This window comes from Balearica regulorum, chromosome 15, assembly GCF_011004875.1.
Source record: "Balearica regulorum gibbericeps isolate bBalReg1 chromosome 15, bBalReg1.pri, whole genome shotgun sequence".
Taxonomy (NCBI): domain Eukaryota; kingdom Metazoa; phylum Chordata; class Aves; order Gruiformes; family Gruidae; genus Balearica; species Balearica regulorum.
Window position 1 is genome coordinate 3,143,363 of NC_046198.1, and position 13,661 is coordinate 3,157,023.

At 46.5% G+C, this 13,661-nt stretch overlaps 2 protein-coding genes across 11 annotated transcripts in view; one reads left to right on the forward strand and one right to left on the reverse strand.

Moving 5' to 3' along the window:
* Positions 1-299: 299 nt before the first annotated feature.
* On the reverse strand, positions 300-7,579 carry LOC104631362 (hemoglobin subunit pi). 2 transcript variants are annotated; one of them, XM_075767802.1, is made up of 3 exons: positions 7,465-7,579; positions 2,379-2,548; positions 300-1,327 (listed from the first exon to the last, which is right to left on the reverse strand). In XM_075767802.1, exons 2-3 carry the CDS (start codon positions 2,471-2,473, stop codon positions 1,093-1,095), a joined length of 330 nt encoding a protein of 109 aa, XP_075623917.1. In that variant the 5' UTR covers positions 2,474-2,548; positions 7,465-7,579; the 3' UTR covers positions 300-1,092. The 2 variants fall into 2 exon arrangements, with proteins under 2 accessions (XP_075623917.1, XP_075623915.1); XM_075767800.1 differs by lacking the exon at positions 7,465-7,579 and having other exon boundaries at positions 2,379-3,052.
* The window catches only part of NPRL3 (NPR3 like, GATOR1 complex subunit), a 44,583-nt gene continuing 37,975 nt past the window's right edge, over positions 7,054-13,661 (forward strand). For 3 of the 9 annotated variants that reach the window (XM_075767788.1, XM_075767787.1, XM_075767790.1), the window contains exons 1-2: positions 7,072-7,180; positions 8,643-8,712. Coding sequence is in view for 4 of the 9 variants with exons in the window: in XM_075767782.1 (XP_075623897.1) it covers positions 7,145-7,262; positions 8,643-8,712 (188 nt within the window). In the remaining 5 variants the exon portion in view is untranslated. Of the gene's footprint in view, positions 7,263-8,642; positions 8,713-13,661 lie in introns of all 9 variants that reach the window. The other 6 variants (XM_075767781.1, XM_075767785.1, XM_075767782.1 and 3 more) reach the window with 5 other exon arrangements.

The following is a 13,661-nucleotide window of genomic DNA, read 5'->3' on the forward strand; positions in this document are numbered from 1 at the left end:
GTCCATTCAATATCCTAGCAGGGTACAAGATTGTTTCCTGGTCAGCCTGGAAATAGGCTTTGGTGGTTATACCTTTGGTGAGCAGTGGCAGTCACAGGGCTCTAGCCTGTTCTGGGCTTCTGCTCATTGTTATGTTATTCCCCCTGAATATTGTGTTATGTTATTCCCACTTAATTTACAAAGCTTAGTATTTTCCCCTCCATATTGTGTAGACATTTCAGAACCCCCCTGCCTGAACAGTAAGGTGTATAGGTGGACCACATGGAGATGAAAGCACAGAGACTATAGCTCATGTTTGAATTATTTATTGGGTTTTGCAGATGACCAAGCCCCTGCATAGGGGATTTGAGAGGACTGCATAGGAAGAGGTGAATACCCCAGAGCCTGGCAGCTGTGGCGCACCACGGATGTGCATCCCTCACCCTTTGTGGTGGCCGTTTATCTGTACTTCTCAGTCAGGACAGAGGAAACACTGGACAGGAACTTGTCCCACGCAGCGTGAACTTCTGGGGTGAAGTCACTGGGATAGCGGGCAGCCACAGAGCACAGGATACAGTGGGAAAGCAGCTGTAAGGGAAAATGGGATGAAATCCATCATAATCAGTAACAGGTGTCGGTCAAGGGGTCTGCCACGGACCTTAGTCCCAGCGTGCTCTGGGATGACAACTACGTGTCCCAACCAGGGAGCGCTGCCACCCAAAGCTATCTGTGTGTGAAGAAGCAGAGTTGCCTTTGGTGTAGGGAAAAAGGCATCGCTTGATACCACTCCCTCTTTCCAAATGTCCCTTCCTTCCTCCTCAAAGGGAATCGCAACAAAGTGGAAATTTTTAGGGTTTACTAAGACTTTGTTCAAGACAGGTGATATAACCTGACGTGTGAGGGAGATTCATAAATTGCAACAAAGGCAGCAGAGTCTCTGTCTAACAGAGTGTCTAACACCACAGGAGCCCCCCTGGGGGTTAAAAATCTCAGGTTAAAAATCAGGTGGGGAACACGCAGCAACATGAGTTGCCAAGGCTCTGCAGGGCAATCAGGGATCAACCTGCCATTAGTCAAAATGATCTGCGATCTCTAATCCCTCGACAGCAGTTTTCATCCCTGAAAATTTCTGTGTTCGCTCACCTTGAAGTTCACTGGGTCCACTCTGAGGATGTAAGCATGCAGCTCACTGAGTTTGGCCAAAGCGCCTCTAATGTCATCAATGTGCTTCACAGCCTCCCCAATGGCATTCATGACCTTGGAGCCATGACCACGAAGCTGAGCCGAGCCTTGGCTGAGATCAAAATGAGGGAAGTAGGTTTTTGTCTGCGGGTAGCTGCAGAAAAGCCTGGAGGAGAACATGAGAATGAGATTCAGCAGTGGAAATGACATGCAAGAGATGGTAAAACCTCAGAGGCAGTGCAGCGTAAACCTGCCAGCTGCAGAACGCGCTGCTTTAGCAGTTGTAACAGAGCTTTGGGAGCTTGAAGCTTGCATCAAGAAGGTCTTTCTGCTCCTAAACCTCTTCTGCAGTATGTGCAGATTAGACAGCGGGCTAATCTGTACATACTAAAGAAGAATGAAATGTTAAAAATAATTTCAAACTGAATGTATTTTTTGGCATGTTTTTTGGGTTTTTTAAAATAGATAATAGCCCCAAATTGTCACTACCTTTCCTGTATTACATTATAAGCCAGTTTGCAGGATCTTCAAAGTAATATGAGCTGAATGAACCAGAATCAATATGAGTGGTACTCAGAGCCCTGGAAGGACTTTCACAAAACTTTAGATGAGCTATAAATAACATTTAAATAACTTTGAATAACATCATAATTTCTGAACAATTTCCAGACTATTATCCCTTTTGTGCTAGCTTGCTTAATTTGTATGAACTTTGGATTGCTGTGCTATACTTCATGCGGGATGTCCATTTGTGCTGTTTCCTAATGGTTTGTTACTTATCAACTGGAACAACGAAACGGGAGTATCCAGTGAATTTAGTGGACAGCTATTCTCTTAATGCCTAGAAATTGCAAAAGACATCACATCACTTGTACAATAAACCACTTCGAGTTCATTTCCTAACAGTGAAGACCCTATTTCAGGACACAGTATGAATGAATTCGAATTCCTCACTTGGGGTTCCTGGCTATGAATTCTTCTGAATCACTATAGTGGGAAATAAACCATTAGAATTGCTTAGAAAATTGTTTTGCTGTAAGGTTTTGAAGCCATCTATTAACATTCGGTAGCACAGAAAATTACATACCAAACAACATAGAGGTCATCCATCAGCTCTCACCAGTCCCAGTGTGCTCCCACTCATGCAAGTTTTACGCAAAACCAGCAAAGCCCGAGGAGACACCCTCTTCGGAGGGGTTCTGCGTGACTTGACTCACCTCTCCAGTGATTCTGCCCCAATGGCATCGGCTTGGGTAGCCACCTTTGCCCAGATGGCGATCACGGCGGCCTTCTCAGCTTGAGTCAGCGTCATCGTGCAGGAGGGTGCAGGCTCAGGCTCCTTGCAGTGAACGCTCAGAGCAGGTTTGGACTCATCACCCTGGCGGCCCTGCTTATAAAGAGGAAGAGGAGAACGGACCTTGGTGCCTGTCCACGCTCATTGGTCACTCCAGTGGCCCTCCCATGGAGGTGGGAGACCCTTATCTCCCCGTGAAACAATGCCTATTTCGGCAAGGGTCAGTGCACTGGCCTCCTTGCTTGCTGGCGTTATCAGTTTCTTACTTCTTAACGTAATGGCCGTGTGGCCAAAAGAAATTGTCTGGACACATATTGATACGTGAACAGAGAGATAATGCTGGAAAATTCCAGCGACGGAGTGTTAGGACACATCTTTAAGCTGAGGAGCATAGGGACTTCAAGCATAGTAAGGAGCTTGGAGAAAAATCTGCATTTTCTCCCTTGCTTCATAGATGTGAACACAAGACTCTGGGCCTTTCTGCAGCATTCCATACACTTCCAGTATCTGCGGCTGCCACGTGGCCCAATATTTCATATTAAATTATTCCTAGGTAGTGCTAGGGACAGGCTGGGAGATGTGCGGTAGAGTTCAGAGGGGGAGTGGGACCCTGATTCTGTGAGAATCGGTGGAGATTTTGCCATTTGCTTCAGCACTGCCAGGACTTCACTTTGCCAGCCTCTTGCGAAGAATTAGGGATGCACTCCACAAATGACATTGCTTAGAACAGCAATGATTCCTATGGATACAGGGAGAGAGAGCTTATGAAATTGAGTATGGTCCTAGAAAAAAGCACATGTGCATGAGAAAGCCCGGTCAGGCTTTTTTTTTTAATCACTAAATACCTCATACTACATGATTTTTAGGTGCGTGATTCTTACTGTTAATTATCCCTTGCACTGTTAAATAGCGCTCAGCACCACAACCAGTGCTGGCGTGTGCTGTGCTACATGCTGGACGTGCGCAGGAAAGCCTGGTCCCATGACAGATGGGCACACTTGATGAGTGAAGGACCAAACAAGCGAAGAGAAGACCAGCACAGGTCTGTAATCACAGATAAGTGGGCAAAGTGTCAAAGAAATACCCTACTGGAGATGGTCGCTGCTGAACCTCAGGGAATGAATATCCCGTTGGCACGTGAAGCAGAGGTAAATCTCTCGCCACCCTGATAAACCACAGCAACCACTGAGCACTGGCAGCCGTGCATGGAAAGCTGGCTGGTACCTCAGAGAGGTCAGATAGTGTTCTCTGCCCAAATAGCCTTGCACGCTTGCGCTGAGAAGGTTGATATGTATACGCCAAGTTCCTTGCAAGATGTGTCTGCATTTCACAGCAATGCTACTGAGTGCTACAGAGGATGTTCCCCGGACATGGTCGTCCTGCTAAGAGGAAAGCCCTTCTAGGGATCTAATGACACTTGGGTCACACGTGCATTGGAGTATGTCCAGCTTATGGTCATCTGTACCAAAGTAGCGATGCTGGTGCAACCACACCACGCAGCCCCCATAAATGTCACACGGGAGCATGCATCAAACTTGGAGCCTCTCGTGGGAGGCACGGCGTGGCTGTGCCGTGCTGCTTCAGTGCCTTCACGTGGGGGTCGGTCTCTCCTCCCTGGGTAGACTCTACAGCCCGCAGGAGTGGATACGTTCGCTACAAATAGATCCCACAGTCCTGGGGCTGTGGCTCTGCCGCTGCATCCCGGGGTCAGGTGGGAATGAAGCAGTGGTGCTAGAGAAGCTGTAGGGATGGGGTCAGACAGATGCTGCTGTATCCTCTGGTGTCCCAGTGTCTGGTGGCTGCAGCGGCACTCGCAGCAGGGCTCTGACCCACGCCTTGTGCTTTGTGCTGGGCTCTGAAGTCTCTCTGCATGTGATCTGTCAGATGAAGGAGGAGAAACCTTGGGCTCTTTATGCTTCTTGCTCTGCAAGCCTGGCTGGGTTCAGTGATCTTGTATCGGTGATCCCCTCTGTGGAGGCCAACACCTTATCTCAGATTGAATTTAAGATTGTGTTCAGTACCTCCTGCCCACTGGCTGGGTGCCTGTGTACTTCGCTTCTCACTGTACCGCACTTTAAGAGAGGATACAAGAGGGGTCTCACCTGAGACCCTGTGAGGACAATCGCTTTACCCCAAGGAATATTATCAGACTGCTCTTTGTATATCCTCCCTTTGATAAATGCCATACCTGTCCGCTGAAAATCCGGAGCTAACTCTCTCTTGCTACACAGATGCAATGCAGGGCAGTGTCCATTAAAAGCTCCTCTGATGGCATGGGCAGAGGTCCTTCAGCCAGGGCACAGGAAAAGGGCACAGCTTAAATGGATGGAGATATCAAGGGAAACTATTCATCATCCCTTGCTGCAAGCATTTAAAAAAACTTGCAGTTTTCCCATAGAAAAATTGCTTTGAAAATAAAGTTGCTGTTGTTAAATATACATTTATATGTTTTTGTCTCCTCCCCAAAGTGCTACCTCTTACATTGTCTGCTGCATGGCTGTGCTCCCAGCTCTCCTCACTGAGGGTGCTTTTAACCAGAGGTCACTGAACCAGCACATGAGGGAACGGACTGTGACCCGGATATACCCAGGGATAAGGCAGAGACCGTCAGGACTCTTTCCGATTTTGCTGCCCACTGTTTAACCTGAACATTGATCCTCCATGACTATAGGATTAAGGTCTGTGTAGGCACAATGATCAGAATGATGCTCGCACAGGAGGGTTCATCATCGCTTAAATCTTTATGGAATTTGAATTAATTTTCTGGGGGTTTCTGTTTCTGGCACAAAAGCCAGAGCAGCCAAAAGATGACAGTGGATTGCCAGAAGGAGCTCACTGCTTGCCCTGGTGAAACCCCACCAGACCTGCCTTCCTCTCTTGCTGCTGCTTCTCATAGTTACCATTCAGAAACCCACAGCAGAACGTCCGCCCTTGTGCAGAGGACGGATATTTGTCACGAACCTGTGAAATGTCACCAAAGGTGAGTTTTAGTACTAACGCAGATTTTTCTTAATCCTGTTCCAAAAGCAGGCTGCCAGAGTTTCTCATTTTAAAAAGCAGAAGTGAGCAACAGGCCTATTTGCTCGTTAAATCCAGCAGCTGATTGAATGGTCACAGCTGTGTGAGATCAGGGATAGCTTTCCCCACAGGCCTGGGCACTGCCTGCCCCTCAAAGGGAATTCCCACAGATTAAGTGGCACGTATGTCTGCTCTAACACTGAAAAATTTGGGGCATATTAAGTTTTGGAAATCTTAAAAGTCAAATCTAAGTCCTGGCTTTATTCTTTAATTTCCTACCGGCTTGCAACACGTTGCTTTAATTAAACTACGAGAAGTTGGAAATGACCAATGTGTCTGTAATTTATTATTTCAGAAAGTAAAATTACGCTTTGAAGCAGACACACTGGGAAATTTTAACGTCGCTGCCCAGCACTGGCACACAAGGAATGCTCTGCTGTGATAATACAACTGCTCTTTAATCACCCTCAGACAACTCTCCCCCCTCAGCGACACCTTCTCTTGCTTCAATTGTTATCGCGGGCCTTGCGGAGGATGGCCCTGCAGATTACACCCGCGCTGCGTGTGCTCATCTCCCGCTGCAGCCACCCACCTCTGCCCGACGTCCCCGCAGAGCAACATCCAGAGTGGGGATATCTCGGAGCGCTCAAATATCTAAATATTGCAATCAAATGCAGAAGAATTTTCATGCAAAACCCAGGACGTCCTCTAACATAATTGCTGATAATTTTCTGATCTCAGTTAAACACAAAATAAGTCGAATGCACCAAGACAGCTGCCAGCTGTTACTCTTACCAATCTAGAGGCAGGAGTAAGTTCACAGGAACCACAAAGCAAGTTGTATCAGTGCTGTAAAGCGCCCTGAGATCTTGCAATGAATGTGAGAAGCAAGGTCAAGCGTGCCTTTCCAGGAGCACAGGGAGCCGAGAGGTCGGACGCCCACAGCCTTCCTCCTGCGGGCACCCTGGAATGGCTAACCCGTGCCAGAGGGACGAGCCCTCGCTGCCCTTTGCCACTAGCTTTTAGTAAAGTTCTCGAGATGTTAACGACTGAACTGGCTGAAAGGCTAGAAACGACCCAAAGAGGCCAACGGAAAGAAATGGCAACGGGCAGCCCAGGCCTCCGGCAGCCCAGGGGCTCCAGGGCTCGTGCTGCGGCTGGGGGGCCACCGTGCACCGGCCGGTTGTGGGGATGAACTGGAAGGTGCTGGCTGTGGGCACGTGAAGCACTGGAGTTAACTGGGGGTGTGTGGAATGGGGAGTGGTGTCCATGGGAATGGGAAGCACTGGTCTGAACTGGGAGATGGGGCTGATTGAGGGGAGTGCTGGGCCAAACTCTGAGTCCTCTGCTGAAGTCAGATGGCTGGGCTGAGCTGGGGGAACCGGGCTGTACCGGGGCTGTGAGGCGCTGGGCTGAGCTGGGGGCGCTGGGCTGAGCTGGGGGCGCCGGGCTGTACCGGGTAGCGAGGCGCGGGGGGCCGGTTGCGCTCTGCCCGCGGCCGGGAGCCCTCAAGCCGCCAGCCCCGCACCGACCGCGGCCCCAGCACCAGCAGCTGCTCCGCCCCACCGGCAGCCGGGAGCCGCGGCCGGGCCCGGGCGGAAGCGGAAACTGGCAGCGGCGGGGTCCTTCCTGCGGGCCGGGCCGTGCCGTGCCGTGCCGTGCCGTGCCGGCATGGGCGAGAGCACCAGCCCCATCAGCGTTATCCTGGTGAGCTCGGGCAGCCGCGGCAACAAGCTGCTCTTCCGCTTCCCCTTCCAGCGCGGCGCCGAGCACCCCGCCGCACAGGCCAGTAAGTGCGCGACGCCGGGGGTCCGGCCCGGCCTGGGGACTGCGGCTGCCCCGTGGGAGCCTCCGCCGGGGCCCTGCCGCCGCCCGCGGGGGGCCTGGTATCCCCCACAGCCCCCTCACACGCCCCATGGTGGCCTGCACACACACCCCCCCAGTGCCTGATAACCTTCATTGGGGCCTGGCACCCCTCACACACCTCGTACCTCCGGCTGCCCTCGCACTCCTCACACGCACACACCTCACACCCCGCGTTAATCGAAGCACGTTATTGCCAGGTGTTATTATTAACCAGGTGCCTTGTTGCTGCTCCTGGATCAGCTGAAGCGGTGTGGGTTTTAAGAGCTGTAGGGAAAGGAGGAGGGGGTGTGAGAAGCGAAGGTATCAGTCTGGGAGAGGGGGTTCAGAAGATGCTAAGTGAGCTTTAACTGATTATATGTAGAACTAAGAGACTTTAGTCCCTTGTGTTGAATAATGGGGTGGAGGAGGTTTCATTTCTCCTGGAAAATAGGAACATGAGGCTGTTCAGGTGCCAGCTGGCCTCTGTGGAGCCGGTGCTGGTTGTCTCTTCCCCTGACATCCCTGGTCCAGGGCAGTGTCTGGGCCCGGACTCAGGCCTGCCTGCAGCCAGGGAGTCTGCTGGGGCCGTGGGCAGGATGGCTGTGCCGTGGTGCTGCGGTCCAGGCCAGCGTCCCACCTGGCCTCGCTGGCGGGCAAGTGTCGTGGTGTGCGGCCTGAAGGTGCTGCAGCCTATAAGCCTGTTTGACTTGGGTGACTTGCTAACTGCTGTATGTCATGAGAGGTTTAACATCCCTGATTAAGTTGTGAGTCACTTCTTAACAAGAGAGAATTGTTTTCAAACCCTGCTTTATAGGTAAAATCTGAAAATGGGGGGGCAGGTTTGGCTGGAGGGAAGCAGCCAGCCAAACCTGCCCCCGTCCTGCACTTTGTTGGTAAAGGATTGTGGCTGCAGGGGGGGCTTCTGGAGCATTATTATTGTTCTGTAACCTGAGTGATAATGAGGGAAATACATTGGTCACAATTTTATTTTCCCCTCTGTCTTGAAGTACAAACTGTAACCTGGCACCTGAGAGAAAAGTTGTTTCTGTGAATGTTTTGCTTTCTTAACTTTATCCTCTGAGGATGAAAACCTCTTTCTCCTATTTTTTTTTAATGAATTTTTGAGTGAGAATAGAAAAAAAACAAGATCTGGTACTTCTACCTAAAAAGGAAAGGGCTTTCTGCTTTTAATATTTTTATTTTAGATCTCCCTTACAGATAATTTTTAAAAGGGCACAGATATGTATTGTCTCAATGCACTTAGTTCAATGAACACTTTAAGGAGATTGTTCCTTGAAAAAGCTGTCTTTATTCTTTGTTTCAGATAAACCAAGGAGTCGATATGCTGTAAATAGCTCTGGTGACACCACGGAAGATCAAGATGGGGACTCCAGGTAGGGGAAAACATTTCTCCTTGCCTAAGAGTTTGAAACAGAGGAGAGATGGCCCTTTGGTGTCTTGCCTGCTAGTTCAGAAGGCAAATTCTCTCGGACTGTATAGAAGACAACCTGCCAAGAAATGCTTTAGTGCCAAGTTATGAGCAAATTAGTGCTTAGTAATGAGGAATTTCTTATGAGGGAATGCTGCTGAATCTGTTTTCTGGGCAAGATATAGGTCAGGTATTTTGTGCTCGTTAGAAAGGCAGTATTACTCTTTCAAACCTAGGAGTATTAATACTTTGGCAAAAGTCCACTTTTCTTTACCTGCCTACCTCTAACTGGATATATTATTCAGTTGCCTCAAGTTCTTCCCTAGCTCGTGTAATTGTCATATGGAATTGCTGTGCACTAATGAATAACTAATTTTGTTTCTCCAGATATAGCTGCCCTTGTGTCTGTGGAGTGAAATAGTAGCTCAAAAGGATACTGTGACTTAAAGATAGTTTTTTCAATTACAGGAAATCAGTCAGTGGGTAACGAACACACTGAAAATACACAGTGTGTTGTTCAGCATGCATGTACGTATGAATGGACTCTCTAATTAGTTTTTGTCAAAGAAATCTGCTGCATGGTTCTAAATTTATCACTACAGATATGAGACACATCTGGGAAAGAAAAAGGGGTTTTGTCTGTTGGCCTATAGTTCAGTTGCAGATCTTTTTTGTGACATGTATTTTAATCTCCAGTGTTAATAAAACAGGGTAGTTGCTGCTCCTCTCTCATATAAAACTAAAAAAGAAGTACTCGTCACTTGCCCCAAGAAAAGAAATTTAGATCCTAACCTTGCAAAATGTAAGCTTGTTCTTAACTTTGTGACTGAGAATGATGTACTGTCATGGGTGATTTTACTTTCAGCTAAACCAAATTCATATGTTTTTCTAGGACTGGGATCTTAGGAAAACATTTTGCTTGAGGTCATTGTATCTCTTGCCTCTTTTGGTATCTCTGAAACCTTCAAATGCAGCATTCAGTGGCATCTCCAGTGAGCACAGTACGGTACAGGGCACAACTCCAGCGCAAGCGAGCTGTGGTTTTGTCAGTTTGGGAATCGGTGAATGGCATTTCAGACTGTGCTGTGGACGGCAGCTAGTATGCATGTTAGGAAGGCTCAGTGCACACGTTTGCTGGTTATCTCAGGGATTTTGTTGGTTGCTGTTCAAAACCCTGGCTCTAGTATTTCCCTAGATAGATTAAGACAGTGTTGGAATGGTACCAGCTTCTGCCTGATACTGATTCTTGTTGCCTCTGTCATTTCAGCAGGTTGGACAAAGCACTAAATACGGAGCTGCATTCGCTGGATGTTGCCTGAGGTGCTGAATTAGTGTGATGCAGAACGTGGCTACTACAGTGATGTAGGAAAAGCTTTTATAATTTCAAATTATGGTCAGATGAGAAAAGTGCTAGTATTTTCCTGAAACTGGTTTTAAGTAGATTGAATGTGCTGGCCTGTAACCTACATTAAACAAAGATTTAGGTTATTTCATTGTAGTGGTGTCCAGAACTCTGGGCTTGAAAGTTAGTGCCTAATCTCCTGGTCAGTTACTTGTTATTAAGCTTTTAGTGTTTAAAAGAATTTATGATCTTTCAACTGAGCTCACTAAGTGCAAAGTATCACAGTTCTGAAGCACTGAATGAAAGAATATTAAGATTGAAGTCTGCCTCTGCAGTGATGGTCAGGTATCAAGGTGCAGCATGCTGCTTGTGCTGCTTACGTGGCTAGGCATCGGCATTCAGAAATTCATAGTCTCTTTCAAAATTGCGTTTGTTTCAAGTTTGTTTATTGAAAAGCTTTTTCCCCAATACCAGTGTAACCAGTGTTATAAGTCTGCTGCATCCCATACCACTGATGTAGCAGCTAAACGTATCCTTCTCTTCAGTAATAGCGGCTAGTAGAAGAATCACTGATGCTCTTTATACACTAAGTACTGTTCATTTATATTAGGCAAGAGGAAGTTTGTTGGTAGAGTTAATATCTTTCACTGGACTTACTGATACAGGTGGAAAACACGCAAGTTTTAGGTACACAGGCCCTTCTTCCAGCACAAAACAAAAAGGGATCTTCAAAACTACGTACAACAGGCTGCTCAGACTTGTGATTTGTATCAGACCATTTTGAGATTAACAGAGGTTGGTGCCTGTGGTGCAGAAGAGATTCTAAAGGGAGAATGGAGGCAGAAAGCTGCAGATGTCTTGGAGAGAGTGAGATGCATATGCTTTGTAAACTAGGAAAGGAAGGAGTTTATCATGTGCAGTAAAACCAGTATTGTCATTGAGCCTATGGGTTTGTTTTCTTCACCAATGTTATGAATTTTTGCTCCCAGGCTCCTGTTTGGAATGTGTTTTGTGTGTACCCATTGAAGATCGGGCTGGAGAGACCAGAAACAGAGTGACTGGTTTTATGAGAGCCATTCCCCCAGTGGCAGCTCTGTCCCTGTAAGTTCGTTCCTCTGCAGTGCAGTGGTGCAGCAGTTCCCTTCCTGCAACACTCGGTTCAGTAGTCCACGGAGAGATTTTATCAGCATAAAGCCCAGCCTGTTTTCTGGTGGTGGTGACTTCCTGATTGGAGTTGTTCTCAATGCAAGTAACTTATGAAGTGGTTTTGTATTATTTCTGGATGGCCTCTTCAAGGAAGAGTTGGCAAAAAGATTCCCTTAAATCACTGCATATCAGTAGCACCTGTAGATGTTTTTGGTGGCACAAATTGAGGCTTTGGAGCAGGCAGACTGCTAGGTTGAGTTGATGGTGTATGCCAGGTTTGATAATGTTGAAGGGTTGGGTCTTTCAAATGTTTTCATGTTCAGTTGCAAAGGTTATTTCAGATTTACCTTGTTGCTGCAATAGTTCTTATGAGGGTTGGATCCATCCTTTTTTATAGTGAAGGGCTGTCTTTAATTTCCTAGCAATCTAGCACCAGTTGTATCCTAGATAAGGATTACTTTTTTTCCTCAGCTATTGGAACCCAAGATTGATTACTTTTGAGCTGACCTTTCCTGGAGCACTTGAGATGTATGTATTTCCTTATGCCCTCAGAAAGGACAAAATTAGATCAGTTTAGGTGCCTTAACTCTCCATTTCCATAGAGCATATTTGTACACATAATTGGATTTCTTTTAGACTCAAATTTCCTGGTCGTTGTTACGCTTTTTTGGGTTTTATAGACAATTGCAGCCCATTCGTGATAATCCTACCTCTAGGCTACTGGTGTGTATTTGCTTGTATTCATTTCTGCTCAATGGAGCTGTGTGTTTGGGTCATCAGGATATAGATTTTTCTTCTGTTTAAAAGCAAGTCAAGCAGCAAAAGTGATTGAGGTGTGTTGATGGTGGCCGTGCAACAAAAAGGTATTCAGAAGAATCTGTCACTGTCAAACTGCATGTCAAGTGTGTCTTCTTGTTGGCTTCTTCTCAGCCTTTCATTTGCCCTCTTCAAAAACATCCTTCAGTTCTTGAGTGCTTTAGCAGTAATACATTCCCCTCACAGCTTATGGAGATACCTGCAAGTCTCTTTTTTTTTTTTTTTTTCCTCCCCTGAAAAAATGTGAGGCAAATACTCTTTTGAAGCTATAAGATAATGCTTTGTTAACTTGGTTTGAAATGTTTTTTTTGTAGTTCTTCTGAAGGTGAAGTCAGCAAGCAAAAATTCTAACGAAGATGCATATAGTAAAATATGTTACACCAGTCTTTGCATTTTTTAGTAGCATAACTGACTAACTGAAGGAGGTTTAGCAAATTTGACGGCATTGATGTCATTAATTGGCCAAACACTTCTGTTATAAAAAGAAAAAAAGTCAAGTTACTGACAAACAAGGACTTGAATGTCCCTTTCTAACAAACAGTAGTTCTCCTGTGATAACATTTCTGTATCCTCTGTCCCTCTTTCACTGAACTCCAGTGTTCTTCCTTGTATTTGTTCTGAAAGGCTTCCTTTCTGTAGGCCCGTGCTTTTCCATTCATCCATCCATCCCTTTAAACACCCTTCCTGTAAGATCACCCCCTTTGTATAGTTTGTCATTTGGAATTGGTTTAGGTTCCCTTTTCAACATGACCAGTAGAAATCTGCTGTCTTTTGGATTAAATAATTGTTGGAAGTCTTAATTTTCTCTCCCCTCTCTAAAGGGGACAGTATAATCCTTTTATCAGATTAATTTTTCAGTATATTTAGGAAATTTGTTTCAGGAAACAAGTCCTTCTTTTCCCCCCATTATTTGGAAAAAAACCCCAACAGTTGACTGTTAAAATGAAACTAGGTGTTTCTTTCCCTGATAGAAAAGTGAGTACAGCTGTTAACAGAGCCTTGCTCTGTACACCTGTTGTAAAGAAGGTGTTCAGGTTCTTTGCCTTAAAATCATTTTCAACCTACTCCTCCTAAGTTTCTGCTTATTGCCTGGGGCAGAGACAGACAGAGAATGACTTCATGCTTGTGCTGTGAGTCTGGCCAGACTTGTACCTATTGTTTAGGTCCCTGGGGTGAGCAGCAGCGGCTCTGTGTGCAAGGCCCTTTACAGAACCCTGGCTGTGCCGGCAACAATAAGTGTTTGGCATCCTCTTTTTCTAAGTCTTGGGGGTATGGAAGTACCAGAACCAATTATGAAGAGCTGGGGGTCATTTGAGGCTGCATGGGATGTTCCTTGCATGGAAACACTAGTAATAGTCTGAAAAAGAAACCGAAGTTTTAGGATCTGCTCTAAATCAGACTGCAACCTCTGCTATTTTCTTGTAAGGTAAGCATGAATTAAAAAGTACCATGTAAACACAGCTCCACAAATGCAACGTGTTGTGGGAACACATTACAGCAGCCAGCGCTAGTGAGAGGACTACAGTACCTTAGCCTGTTTTCTCCGTGTTGTCGATCTAAACCTGCAGTATATCCCAGGAACTCACCTACTGTTAACTTTTGACTCTTCT

What these genes read in the sequence shown, in the direction of transcription:
- LOC104631362 (XM_075767802.1), bottom strand. Translation starts at nt 2,473, where the DNA reads ATGACGCTGACTCAAGCTGAGAAGGCCGCCGTGATCGCCATCTGGGCA. An exon ending in GGGGCAGAATCACTGGAGAG is followed by an intron (nt 1,328 to 2,378) that starts GTGAGTCAAGTC and finishes GTTCTCCTCCAG; the next exon opens with GCTTTTCTGCAGCTACCCGC.